The sequence below is a fragment of the Schistosoma haematobium genome, chromosome 2 (genome assembly GCF_000699445.3).
Source record: "Schistosoma haematobium chromosome 2, whole genome shotgun sequence".
NCBI lineage: Eukaryota > Metazoa > Platyhelminthes > Trematoda > Strigeidida > Schistosomatidae > Schistosoma > Schistosoma haematobium.
In genome coordinates, this window is record NC_067197.1 from 20,379,244 (window position 1) to 20,395,042 (window position 15,799).

The window sequence follows — 15,799 nt, forward strand, 5'->3', positions numbered from 1 at the left end:
TGTTTTAAATTCCTTCTCACTGCTATATGTCTTAAGAAAAGCAGCAACAGCTTTGTTGGCCCTCTTGGTATTATTAGGCTTATTTTTATTATGGATAACTAACAGCATCATTTTAACCTATCTCTATTTAGTAACTATCCTTTTAATTTGTGTCCACTAATAATAATAATGTATTGCTATCTTCATTATCTTCCTCATTTTGCGATGAACGATACGTTTTATAGAAATACGTCACTAGCCATGTTATTAATATCTTAGATGCCCCCTTATAAATTCACTTTAGTTAGGATTATATCAGATGACCAGCTATTTTGATCACTACAAACTAACACCTAGATTATTCGGAGTTGCTTAGTTTGTCAGTCCACTTTTAGATTTGTCTTCGATGACGTTTTAGAAATGTTTTTTAACAAGCGCATGATAATGATGTCTTTCTGTTGCTCGAAGTAACACTTTTTGACTGAGAGTATTTGAACGATATATCTTACCGTACAGTTGTATATCAGTTATCCAAATCTCAATTATTTGATATGCAGTGAATATATCTTTTACTAACGCTGTCCACCATGGAAGTGCAAGCCACTTCTGCAAGACGAGAGATAACCTAAATTTACATTCGTTGTTGGTGCTGAGCTTATGTTGTGATTTTTTCAATTTGATCATATAATGTTGGGTACGTGTAACATCTATACGATTAGCTCTTCTTATTTATGAATACTGATTCCTTAGGACCAAAAGTATTTTGCTATTCTCTGAGTCTGGCTACTGTATACACTGACAATACTCTGTAGGCAGTGCCAAAGTTCAGAACAGTGTCTTTGAGCATGGACGGATTTTCTTCTCGTAAAACATCAGATTCTGTGGCTTGAGATTTTTATGCTACACGCCATTTGACGCTGAGCCTGGTCAGAAGAAATGGGAAGTCGATTATTTTACATACCATAGCTTCATAGAATAAAGAATAGTTATATTGTATTATCTATGTAACTCATGATGATTCCTTGTACATAGCCCCGGAGACTGTTCAACTCAGTTAGTTAAAATGTTATCAGGCGTGGCTCGGAATAGAAGTCAATGATAATCCTGTTATAACAAACGTTTTTAAGACAAGTGAAATTTATCTTGGTTGCATGTTTATTTGATTATTATTCTTTAGAACAACATATATAAGCGAACAATATTGTTTTCGATTAGATCCTCATCAGGCTTTACTTTAATATACAGTAATATTTATATGCATATACGAAATTATTAAACCAATCAAGGTAGTTTATAAGTCAATGATAACAATGGGAATGATTACATAATATCCATGTAAAGGGATTTTCCCACTTTTAACTATATAATGTTGTCATTGTGTTTTACATCTTTCAGTTCTCTCTTTCTTAATGTATCAAACTTTTCCTGTTATGAATGGAATAACACAGAAGCTGCGATAACTCATTTGACTCGAAATTTTGTGCCATACTATTTGTATTTTTTATTTTAATATTTTAATAGTTTACATTCCTTAATCAATTGTGTATCAATAAAAAATAAAACTTAAGGATTGATGCATGGAGTACTTTAGTATACATTTTTGTGGTTAAGAGATATTTCAAGTGAAATATTTGACAGACTGTGTAAATTGTACAGCTATACAATTTTCCTGATATTAATCTATCAAACTAGTTTTATAGTTCTAAAAATTATTCTGAAAAAGTCTCATTCTAGTTCACTATAAACATTCATAATAAAAGATTAGTATTTATTGAAAAAAGCAAAATTGTCTATCGAAAGCATGTTTGAATATAGTAGCTATTACAACCTTTTAGACTTCAGCGTAAAGCAAAAATATAATGGATCTACTGAGAGGGGTTGATGGGAAAGAAACATGAACAAAACGATACTTAAACAAAGAGTTTCCTGCCCGTTACCAAAGTTATTCAGACAAAACTCACTTAAATACGTGCTCGATTATGTGCTAAACAGTCGATTTAAAAAATGAAAACCGGATTATCACCAGTAAACTTATGAGTCCATCTTGTGTTCAAGTAAGACGGCATTTCAGGATAAAATAGATGGAATTATTTTTTTCGCGATTCAAAATTAGCTTCCCTACAGCCATGCTGATTTCAATATGCAAACCAAATGCCCACTTCCAGTCACATTTATACGAATTGAATTTATAGGTAATTGTATTAAACATATAATGAAAAGACAGAGATTTGTGAGCTAACATTGTGTTGTGAGCCTATATGGATCGAATTTAACTTGTTCGGTTTGAATGACTTGCAAAGGTGATATTAAATATGAAAGACCTTATTTCTTCAAAACGTTTCGTTTTTTGAATGAGTTCCCATTTTCTCTGTTTTGTGATATATCTGGTTCACATTCTTATTTTTATTTCTCTCCTTAAATTGCCATTGACGATATCCGTCTTATGCTTGGGATGATTGAACTACACTGTTCACAGGTTTTGAATTTACTATCTTTTTTAGGAAAAAACATTTATTCATAAATTGTGTCAAATACTTTACTTTTTCTGATTTCATCATTTCATATTAAAACTTAATACCCCACCGATTTTTATTGTTCGATTTCTTGTTCAAATTATACGATTCTTTTCTCTCAATTTTAGAATGAAATGTCTGGTTATTTATTTCGTCTATCTAAACGTGGCACAAGTAGTAAACAAAAATTATGGACCATTTTATCAGATATGTGCTTAAAATTTTATAACACATACAATCATCATAAATTATTAGCACGTTTATGGTTATCAACCAATAGGTGTACTGTTGAATTAATATCAACTAATTCATTACTGTATGGTGAATGTTCAACTAGATTAGTGGATGTTGAACATGATCAACAACGACAGCATTATCGTGTACTACCTAATCATATTATTAAAATATCTGTCAATACTAAAGATTATTATTTTCAAGCTGAAAATGTTTACCTCTTGAAAAGGTAATTAAATTTGTTTAATTTATTTCTTCTTAAGTGATTATTATAACTGTTCTTTTTCTGTACAATAACTATGATTTCATCGGTATGCGTGTGTGTGTATATATCTTGAGTGTTTTATAAATGTGCTTTTATATTTGCATACACAAAGATAGATACTGAATAGTTTAGTGCCGAGTATTTCGAATCTTCTCTGTCTATGCAGAATATACAATGTTGTGTGATCTGACGTAAAGACTACTTACAATTTAATCTTCAAATATGTTAGAAATGTAGAATAACCTATATTTATGGTACATAGCATTAGACTTTTTTTTAAATGATGTTTCACAAAAGGCTGTTATAATGAAATTTTGCATGATTCTATAACTTCTTAAATCTAAGGTATTAGATCTAGCTTAGCGGTAGAAACAAAATGTTAATTATTAGTTTTCTGTTCAGGCAATTAGAAAGTTACAGATCCTTAAGTTTATCACATTTGTTTTCAGTGAGTAAAAAGTGGATTTTTTTGAAGATAGGAGTACTCTTTGAAAAACGACTGTTTTATTGTAAAATTACTCAGTTGTAGATAAAAAGCATACTATGAGGACGTGACATTCAGAATCGACAAAATGACTTTAACGTTTTTCCTAGAAATTCAAAAATAAACGACTTTTGTCCAAAAGACTGACCAATCGTAGTTTTTAATATCAACAGGAAAATTCAGACCCGTAAAAACTGTAACTCTAACAAAGAGCAGTATGGGCACTACAAAAAATGTTTTCGCATCCTTACGAGAGTTCAAAAAGACCGATGTTCTACATTCACACTTACGATTTTATGTCGTTGTTTTTTTCGATTTACTAACAGGAAACCTGTAGAATACTCCATTATATTCACTATTTATGCAAAATTTATGTACCTTCTGTAAAATTATTTTTTCCCACCAACTATTTGCTTACAATAACTTATCTTGGTCTAGCTTGAAGTGAGCTAAGATTCATTGCTGCTAGTGTGATCCCCCTTATATCCTTTACTCTTACCCAATAATCTATCAGTTTGCTTTGTACTGAATGTGCTATTTAATAAATATGTTTAATTATCTGTCACACAAAGCTATGTAATTATGTACTAACTCAATGGTAAATCATTAACTGACAATTACCAGTTGTCCATTGGTATGTTGTAATAGTGCTTAATTCGACTATCCACCATCTATTACGTAAGGCTTTGCTGATATAAAAAAGTCTTGAGGTTCATTGACTAAGAAATCGGTCAATTTCCTAAGGATTAGAGTATATATATATATATATATATACATGAGTATTTGTGTATTTTATTCGGTAGCCCAATATACTTTCTCGCTTACTCTTGTGTTCTAACTCAAGTAGTCAGTTTGGAGGTTAGGGCGTAATACACCATGTATCAGTATCAGATTTTGGACACCGCCCGTCACAACAGTCTTCATCTGTAATCTTACCCTATTCTTCCCTTCGTAAATCCCTGTTCATTAATAACATGTCGCATCTTGACGTTTTTCCGCAGTTATAACAAGCAGTCATACCACTATTTTTGTCTAGTTATAATAGTTTCATTATATGATTTTATGTTATTTTTGTCAACAAATCAATTTTCCTTCTCAATTTTTTCCAAACTAACTTAAGGAATAGGAAACATTTTAAATACTATCCATCTACAATTTACTTTGTGTCAATAATTCAATATTTATCAAATCACTTATCAATAATATCTTTTACTGATCATGCACATTAAAATATGAATAGTTTTGTTATTTGTCCCTCTGAAATTGAATTCTTTGAAGAAAATTTAAACTTAAATCATTTTTTTTGCATTTTCTTTTAGATGGTTCAATTCCATTTCTAACATACTAACATGTTCCTCAATTCGAAGAAATTCAATTCAATCTATAATGGCAGATAATAATTTAGTTCTTTTCAATGATGCATTATCAACATCATCTACACTGTTGTCAACATCTAATGCTAAATTAATATTCACCTGTAAATCTAATTGTTCTGATCATAATTCAAAATAATAATTTTGTTTCTAATGTTTAATTGTTCAACTACCTCAATGAAATAAACTGAGATTTTACAGTTTTTTTTTTCTTGTTTTAAATTATTATACACTATACACCCCTGTGAATCTATCCACTTTACTGATAATAATGATAAGTTTTATGTTCTGTTTTTTGTTTTTTGTAAAATTCAATGTAATATTTTCAACTTTTATTTCATAATGATCAATCATTCATTCTATTTGTTTTATCTAGTAATCTGATAATATTTCGTGATAATGATATATACATATATATCTGTACTTGATCTTATTACGTTTGTTAGTGCATTCACTTTATGTATAACATATTGTTGTATATTATTACTATTATTATTATTATTGTTTATTTTGGGAAGACATTTCTCGCACTAAATTATTCGTTGTCTTTTGTGTGTGTGTGTGTGTATATGTCTTGTTATTAATATTTTTACAATTTATTCAGATATGATATATGTTTCTTATGATCATAATGAATGTTTTTCACTGATATTTATACTTTAAGACACAATTCATTAACCTTTTAGCTTTTTCTATTCAAATATACTACGTGGTACATTCAATTATTCCAGTTTGGGTCATTCAACATTACGATCATAATTTTTTTTTGAAGGTTGCTTTGTATTTTAGTTTCACTCTTTGGTTCAACAATGATGTCCTTTACGAGATATAAAACAGATAACAATATGGTTTGTGAGTCATTCGAGCATACGTCTCTGGTGCCCTTGAATGACCCAATTCTCTTTACTAAGGCTTTAATAGTATCTTACATTTATAGTGATTCAGAGGTTAATGAATGTTACTACTCTTGCTCATGAGTAGTCTCATCATTGTACACTCTTGCTTTGAAAGCCACTTGATTTCCATCACATCCTTTACCTGATTACGGTGCAATACGATATACAACTAACGGCACTCGAACATGTATAACCCCATAGTCTCAAATCGAAAGACTGAAGAAGCAGATAAAGCGATTATCGGATAAGAGTCAAAAATGTAAAAAAAAAACAGGCTGTTTATAGTTTTTAGTATTAGTTATAACATCATTATGATTTAACCAATCCGCAGGTAGGAAAGTTGTACAATTGTACAATCATCGAATGCCACTTTAATATCATGAAAGGTTTTGAACGAACGGGATCTTTTCAGCTCCTTTTAGAGCCTCTGGAGGCTTCATCGTGCATCACAAAGCCGTCACAACAGTTTTAGACAAATCATACATCAAAATCTAAAACCTATCAGCCTGCTTCTCATCTTTCATACCGGGATTGGGAAAATTACCCTCTCTTTATTCATTTTAACATAGGTTTTTAATTGTGAAGAAGTAGCAACAGCTTTTACCTATTGCAGTCCAAATGTATATTCAGATAGATGTTTTCGCAAAGGATTTTATTGGACTGTATTAAATAATAAATGATTGGATTTGTAACATAAGTAGAATTATGTTTATCTAACGAACACCGAGCTTTACTTTTGGTTTCATTCATTCCCTTGGGCCACAGTGAACATGTTTATAAGCCCAGGTGTAATGCTCTAAGGAACAATGAACATCAGCATCTCATCCTTTTATTTAACTTAAACGTAATTCAACTGTCAAAACCAGAAATTTGCGAGCCAAAGATAAAAAGGTGGAACGAATATTGATCCATATTATTTACTGAAGATACGTATGTTAACCCAAAGTGAAAATCCACAAAATAAGAAAAGCTCTGTTTTGTAAAGTATTCCTTTTATTTGCTAAGAATGGACCCGAAAGATGACTGTGACAAGGGTGTCAACCTGTAGTGTCAGTTACTATCTTAAGCCCATATAACTTATTCTAGCTACTAAACGGGTCAATTTATCCATTATTCTCGAGTCACGTTTTGACCTTGTTAATTATCCACTTATCAGCCTTGACTATTTTTATATGAGCGTATGTGTGTGCACTTCTTATCCTATTCATCACATGTCTGTAACTTATGTTCGTGACTTTAACTATTGATCCACGCTTAATTAAATAGGATTTGGCTCGTACGCCTTCTCCACTGCGCGTCATTTCGCTTCGCTCTCTTCTCTTTGCTTTTTCAATCTGCTTCGCTCTCCTTTCTTTGTTTCGTCTCCCTGATTGCCTGTTCAAACCAATGAGTGCATGAAATTTACATATTCAAAAACCGTTTTCGTATTTGACTTATTTAATTCCGTTATACACTAACTCCATTCAAGTCGATGATTTTATACGAGGATATCCAGGATGGATATTTCAATAGGGATCAACATACGATCCAATCGGAGTCATATATAGGGCCACTAAAAAACCTTACTAAATACTTTGTGAAGGTGTGATCAATAAAGATTGCTGTAAGATTTAAACCCATCATCGCCAACGGTCGCTAAACCCTCGCAACTTATACAGATAAACTTTGTAGTGACTCACATTTACCACGAGAACACGACTGGTTTAATAAAAACAATTATTATTATAACCAACTGTACCAGTGTTTGTTTTAACGTGCTTTTGTTTGACTGTGCTAATGGCAGCTATTTTGTACTTCCATTCTTTGACTTACACTTCGATTGTAACTTCGCGCGAATTCGGTTACGTTCTGTAACCAAGCTTGTATTCTGGCACGATCTCGGTATCCTTTCGATGCCACGAGATCGCCAGCGAATACATCTCGATTTGGTCCATTAACTGTCTTCTGATATTTGGCTTCTCGGGGATTTTCTGGATTTATTTGGTTACGTCCAACCTTCGCCTTCTGATTAACTTGGCACGTGTTTCTTGGTAGCGGTGTTCATAGTCAATCACGACTCGACACCACGCTACAATTGGTGATCCCAAAGTTTGGGACACGCGACAACTTCTGGAGCTTTGTGTTAGCTTTCATTAGAGCCAGAATTTTTATTTAGTTCACCACTTAAACCAAATAAAACCTAACTGTAAACCTCAAACACAACAGAATTCACTTCAGTTGCCAAAAAGGTGAAAATATGTCCTCACACCTGTAAGATAGATTTCAACTCACTTCTTACACAGTTACAATCACAAGACCTGCCATTATGTTTGTAGAGGTAAATAAGTCTCCAAAATAATTAGCTTTGTAGATCTTCAGGTCTGATCCTGACATCACCAATTTTACTGAGCACACCCCTAGCTGAATGCAGTTAAGGACAAATCGCATACACAGTGACCATTATCCAAATACATCTTCGAACACCCTTATTCTAGACTTCTGGATTTTGGATCCTCGTATTAACAGTTTCGTGCGACAGTGTTGTTAATCACTGTGTACGCCTGACGTCTCCACACTTCTATAAAATCCACCACTTACAAGCATTCACCTAATATAGTATTTTTGCACATATTTTTATAACAACTTTCAAGAAATACATCATGATTCTTATTGCAAAACCTATTAATTGTATTCATTAACTACGGGTTTGTTTACATTCGCTTTTTATATACGGCTGTTATAAACAACCAAACCACGGAGTAACTGGATCATAATCTACAGTTTAAGTCCAATTAAACCATTTTTACCTTTGATGCAGCTAGTTTACATGTACTCCTTATTACTCACTTTACGAAAAACAATCATACGACCAGCCTGTTGCTGTAGACATTCTAAGTAATGACAGTGCGATTTATTTTTGTAAAATCCATCTTCTTTAAACGTAGTTTCTGATTAACAACATTTTCTTTACTTGTCTCTACAGTTAAACTTGACCAAGACTACAAAAATAAGTCTTGTAAAAACTCCAAGTTCTATCAAATAGGTGTGGGATAACGACAATATAGACATACTCACAAAAGGGACTGATTGTTTGTTGCTGACATACCACCGTTAGTTTGGTATATTTTCGAACAACAAAGCACTTGTTATTTTCTGGTTCTTGATTCTTCAAGTGACAGGATGTGTTTCAGCTATAAATCGATGAGACGGCTGCATACATTTTGAGCAGATTTTCTAGTATTACGATTTCAAGACAGAGGTCCTCAAAGATAGATTCGGTGACTCGCAAACAGATAGACATTGTTTCAAAGTAATTTTAACAAGTTTAAGGGACCAAACAATTAGTATTTTTGAATGTTATTCAGATATCAGATGAATAATTATACTATGTACCATCACTTCTCACCTATAGTCAGGGTACCTTACTCAAGCTGAAAGAAGAACCATGTTTAAAGTTAACAAAATTTATTGCAAGATTTTGTAATTTTCCATGAGGCTAGATCGAATTATCAACCTAATTGATTTAGTGGGTGATATAGTTTCCCGACAATCTTCACTACAAAATAATGTTTCCTCCCACCCCCACGCAGTTTTTGTTACGCAGGGGGACGTATCTAGTCAGGGAATCTGATCATTAGACAAAACGTTTCCATACATCCTTAACTAAGTATGGAAATCATCGTGATCGGACTGCTGTCAAAAGTAAACTACCCTCATATAGAGTCGTGTTCGAGCCCATACAGAATGTAGTGGAACGCTTTCAGCTAACTTTAAAAGTTAAAACAGAATAACCACAAGAACCACAAAATAGTCTGATTAACCTTAAAACAGTGAATCCTTCTCAAAAGCATACGGTGCGAAACCACAGCGACTGTTGTACAGAAATAAAAGTCCCTTGAATCACCCTTCACTTGGATGGTCGATCTGGTATAAACCAGCCCTATTATACGTACCCTTAGATAGATGTACCTACAAATATCCACATGCAAAGAGCCAAGCAACTGTCTTCACAATAAAAACTCTTGGAAGTGAGATAAGTGAGTTCAGAAACAATGTATCTAGTTTGGACGAGAGATTATGGTTTTAACTAAAACCTGGCTCACTCCTGATGTCAAGAACGATACAAGAAGCACATGATGCATGAAAATCTTGGGATATGACAGGAAACACGAAGCAAGAAGCCAAGTGACAATCTACACCAATAACCACCTCAAGACCACAACGTTGAATAGCCTTGAGATAACTGAACTGCACGAGTCCAGTTGGTGCTGCTTCAGCTTGAATGACAGTGGGTATTTGTTTTGTAGAGCCAGTGAAGTGTCACTGAGCCCTAGACAAATTATCCGTCAGTTGCGTCACTGAACATCTAACAGTTCATCGATCCTCAGCAAAGTCAAGCACAACCAACGCGCATCAGCTAATCATACGCCACGGACTGGCCCACGCGGTGGTGGTCACACTTTTGCTTGTACCTACTCTAACCAATGTATTTCTGTAATAACGTCTTTTGTGTTATACGGTCTCCAGAGCAGCAAAAGTACTTCCATACGACGTAAGGGTAAACCGCATAACATGCTGACCTCGAGGTGTGAATTCGAAGATAGCTTGTGGACATAGGCCTGACAAGCTCATTTCGTAAATAGTTTTTAATATTATTTGTATTTATTTTGTCAATCTTTCACTGTCTGTACATTTTGTCATTAAATGATTGCACCTGTTGTTTTAGTAAATGACCCTGAACACACTTTCCGTTGTGATACTGACATAGCGTGACATGCTCTTGCTGGCTAATAAATACACTACTACTCACACATTCCTCGTTCTATCTTCGTTTTGTGATTGAGTTAACTGAAGTTTAAATCAAATACTATCTACGTTTATAGACTGTAATTGAAATATATCACATCCTACGTTGGATTATATCACTGGAGAGTTCGTCAACCAGATTGGAATTACCAAGCATTTATAATTGTGGTTTCTTAGTACCAGACCAAAGCCGAACACGCATCAATTTGGTGAACTTAAGTAAAGTCCCAACTTTCTATTGTATTTGTAATAATTAACTTATATATATTAACATTTCTATTGATTTTTATTAACTTTGTTGATACTTTTTGCGTTTATATATCGTCTGATCCACCACAAGCTGTTGTTCACACCATTTCCATCTAATTCGAGTAGGTCACCAATCATTCAACATGGATCATCCACGTTGGTGACTTACGGATTGAATAAATGTGTCATCAACGCACAGGTGACCAAGCATGCATAAAACGAATACTCTAATTGCCTCTAATATTTCCGCAACAAAGGCCTGATCAGCTGATCATAGCGCGAAACTTCTACACTGCTCACATTTCGAACAACATACGAAAAAGTGTAAAACTGTTTATAATTAGATCATCATCAGGCTTTACTCTAATATACAGTAATATTTCAATGCATATCTGTGGTGTTTAAATGAAATAATGATTCCTTTGCACTTGTTGAATGCTTGATTTCGAATTCTAAATACAGTACATTCGTTTGTGGTTATCTAGTACTTCTTGATCCAACTGCGTTATTTCTGGGATTCTTAGTTCATACTATAATTCAAATGCTCGTAATTATTAAAATATGCGAACTTATTAAACGACGTCAGTTGTGTTGTGACTTGTGGCCTATTAAATATCACGCGACTCATTCATTAGTCAGAATAAGACTTATACAATATTAACATTGCACAACAATAATGACGTATTCACCTGTACGAGCAGCAGCCTAGCGTTCTTATTGCTCCTTTTCCTGCCTAGCCCTGCATATTAAGTTCAAAACACCAATATCAGCTTCCATTACACAAATCATTTATTTCGAACATACTAGGTTTACATATAAACAGATCAGACCACACCACGACAAAAAATAATAACAAATATCATCTATACAAATTCAAGCAAAAAAGTGGCCATTATTGTAAGAGACCGTGACTAATATAGTGAGAATAACTTGAGAGTAGTAAATTCTATAACAGTAACCAATAGGCCAAATATAAGCCTATAATAAGAGGAATATAATTATATGTAGTTCAGTTTCTTTACAGGTATGTAGTAAGAATATATGCATAATATCAGTCCATAAATAGTTTTCAGAATATATCCGTAATCGGATCGTCACTCGGATATACAGATTGATACCTGCCAACAATACAAAAATAGTAAATTTACCATGGTTCACCACTTACGAGACAGCATCGATATGTTTCACATATGCTTAGAAAAGATAACACTCTGATCATAATTAAGTCGGACGGAAGAGGATGGCTAGTTCTAATGAACGAAACTAGTTACATTGTAGGGCCAGTGGAATGTCACTGAGCCCTAGCCAAATCATCCGGCAGTTGGATCACTGAATGTCGAACAGACCATCGCTCCCTGACAAGGTCATGTACAACCAACGCGCATAAGTTAATCGTGTACCATGAACTGGCCCATGCGGCAGTGGTCTCACTTTCGTTTGTATCTACTTTAACTAACATATTTCTGTAACGACATCCCCTGTGTTGTACAGTCTTCAAAGCACCTATGGTATCTTGGTATGTCAGTGGGGTAGTCCACGTAAGGTGCTGACCATGAGGTGTGACTTCAATGTTAGTTAGTTTGTCACACTATTCACGTCTAACTCGAGTAGGCCTGCAATCATTTTCGACATAGATCATCTACGTTGGTGATCTACAACATCGATAAAATGAAATTACTTATGAGTAGTCCGAGTAAATTTCAAGACCTCAACGATGTCAAGGGTATAAATATGAAAACAGAAACGTCTGACTAATTCGTCTAAAAAACTAAAAATTAAAGGAATAATTTGACCATTAATTGGATTGAACACACTGAGACTATGGTCTACCTAACGTTCATAATTCAGGACTTCCTCTTTGTCCAGTTTTAGATATATATAATCCGTCATACCATAAAACCCCAAAGCGGTTAGCGCAAATCCTAGATCCATAGCGCAAACCATTCTTCAACAGAAGCATTAAAGACGTCCTCGATTTCAATTCCAAGGGGAAACATACAGAGTTGAATTAAAAACGGATGATATCCGTAGATGTTGCTATCTTCTCCACCAATATATCACTACCTGAGACTATTGGCTTTTTGTGTCAACCAATACCTGAAAACAGATCAATATTGGAATTCACGAGGTTAGTCATGGGGAATTACTTCTGATCTGTATAATGGACGTCCAGCGTCTTTTTAATAACATATACTAGGTCGTATTATTGTTGATCTTTTTCTTGTGAAACCAGAAAATGGACCTATCAATGATGTTATTGATAAGCTTGAATTTTATTGTCGTTACACTGATGATACTTACATCTTTGTAGGTCAGAACGTTGAAAAAGAAGAACTCATAAAGCTATTTAACTATAAAAATTCAGAAATCAACTCTACGTGTGGAGAGAAAACTATTAATAAACTACATTTTCTTGACGTTTAGTTAAACATAAAAGACAGTGGTTGTGTCAGTAGGAGTGTGTATACAGAAAATTCTTCAGTAGGTCGGTACACGCATTTCTTGAACTTTGTACCCATTCATTATTAGACAAACCCAGTTAGATGTCTTGCAAACAGAACTAGGAAGGGCGAGACTCTAATTTAGGGACGACCTTTGAAGAAATCTTAAATGACCTTGACAATTATTCGCTAATCAGAAGACAGTTAGTATAAAGTAAAAATATAAGAAAGTAATGAATTACAGTGGATATTATTCTTTTACATGATTTAAAACTTGTTAAGGTTTGATAAAGGTTCAGAGGTTCTGAATTCATAATGCATACGGTATAGAAACTCATCCACAGGGTTAGGGTTTTGGGTTAGGTGTTATTGTCAGGGTTTAGGGTTAGGGTGAGGTTAACTGTTAGGGCTAGGGTTATGGTAAGGGTTAGGGTTAGCGTGGCGAGATTCTAATTTAGGACGAGCCAAAAAGAAGCGTCTGTGCAATTTCAAGATCACGGAACCAAGTTCAACACGTGGTGCTAACATACGATCGGTTTGCAGCGGATTTTATAGCAGAGGTGTTTATTGAGATGCTACAACCCTAACCTTAACCCTAACCCTAAATCCTAACCCCTAACCCTAACAATAACCACTAACCCAAAACCCTAACCCTGTGGATGAGTTTCTATACCGTATGCATTATGAATTCAGAACCTCTGAACCTTTATCAAACCTTAACAAGTTTTTAAATCATGTAAAAGAATAATATCCACTGTAATTCATTACTTTCTTATATTTTTACTCTATACTAACTGTCTTTTGATTCGGTAATAATTGAAATTACTCAAACGCTTCTAATTGGCTCGTCCCTAAATTAGAGTCTCGCCACTAACTAACAGGAAAGTAGCAATGTCAACGGCTAGTGAAAAACCTCTCTTCCTGAAACTGCAATTCAACGGACATATAGCTGATGTGCTACGGCATATACAGACTAGAGCAGTTAAGACTATCGTTCTTCAGACGACCTATGGTGATTCAAATGGCTTCATCAAATCCATGTGTATCTACGAATCCAGTTACTAATGTTTAAGAAGCTATATTGGCCTCACAATCAGACAAGTGAACCGACGATATAATGAACAACTCCCTTCGTGATTGGGGAAGGGTACCATCAAAACAATACGCAGCTCTCTTCTATCACACTTGACCGGTATAGATCATCCAGTAGCCAGAAATAGGTCATTTGAAGCAATTTATCATATTCCTACCGGTTTTGTCTGCACATGGCCTTAATAAACGATTTTATTTATCAATGTTTTCCAAACATTTTGTTCATTTATCTCTCTTCACCCCCTTGCTTCTATTTTATAAATATACGCTTTATTATCCAATTATATGAACATCTCTCGTTACGTAACCTTACAGTTTTATGAATGTCATTTCAGCACTTAATTTTGCTCAAGTTACTGACCGATTTCTCATTATATATCATTATGTATCTTTATTCTTATCACAACCAGTACACTTGTCATCAAACTATCGATTTGCACCCTTTACTTATTATGGTCACTTGTGTAATCTATTCCACCGTTATCACTGACTTATAAGCTTGGGTGATTGGTTAAATAATTTTGTGCGTGCATGTAAACATTACAGTATATCAGAATAAAACCTAATGAGATACTGACCGAAGACAATACTGTTCGCTTATATATGTTAACTCATTATATTGGAAGTTTAAAGGTTGTAAATGTCGAATAATAGCATCTGAACCATTGTCAAACAGTCAACTTCCGGTCAGAAATGTTTGTGTTGACGCTCTCAATAATGATCATTCTGTGACTAGATCAAATATGGTTTTGTAGCGGTAAATAAATCCCCAAAATCAATAGTTCTGCAAGTCTTCTACATTTGATGCTTAACTTGTTAGTTTTAATGGACTCACCTAGCTGAAGGCGCTCGGTCATGCATCCACATAAGATCGCGAGTGAATACACCGTGCTTCACTTTTCCTATAACTGCTAGCAAGCTCAGATGAATCATTTCTCGGTATATCGATATCCCATCAAATACATCTTTGAGCGTTTCTGCTTCTAACTTCTGATTTCACCGGGTTGGCACGTATAGATTATGAAAAGTGCCACTGATTAAGGTGTCGTCAAACTCCTAATACTTGTAGCATCTTTAGTTTCTATAAAAATACTATTATGTGTGATACATTCAACGTAGTCCATGACCACAGAAAAGAGTCGACTTATCAAATGACGAACACTGGGCAGTTACAAGAAACACTGTTTACTGGGCCACCTCGAAATATATCCTTCTTGGCTTCATAATCCAAATAAGAGAAGACCTTTTGTAAAGCTCGACACTGAGTGACGGCTTCATATAAAGACAAATGCTTGGAAGAGGTGGAGGGCCTCACTAAAAGACTTGTGCATAACGCCTAGAAGGAGGACCGATATAAGAGAAAGAAACATTAAGAGGTTTCTCAAACAAACTGGTCCTTGAACCTACATTCAAGCTCAAAACACGGTCGATGATTTTCTCCCTAAAGAAAAAGCACGAAAAAGAGAAGCTTTATCATCACTGAACCTC

General features: G+C 34.3%; 1 protein-coding gene across 2 annotated transcripts in view; it reads left to right on the forward strand.

Annotated features, from left to right (window-relative positions):
* Positions 1 to 5,672, forward strand: part of MS3_00006418 (uncharacterized protein) — a 42,267-nt gene extending 36,595 nt beyond the window's left edge. For both annotated transcript variants that reach the window (XM_051214557.1, XM_051214558.1), the window contains 2 exons: positions 2,621 to 2,955; positions 4,795 to 5,672. In XM_051214557.1, the coding sequence (XP_051067744.1) occupies positions 2,621 to 2,955; positions 4,795 to 4,987 (528 nt within the window). In that variant the 3' untranslated portion in view covers positions 4,988 to 5,672. The remainder of the gene's footprint in view (positions 1 to 2,620; positions 2,956 to 4,794) is intronic.
* Positions 5,673 to 15,799: the final 10,127 nt, after the last annotated feature.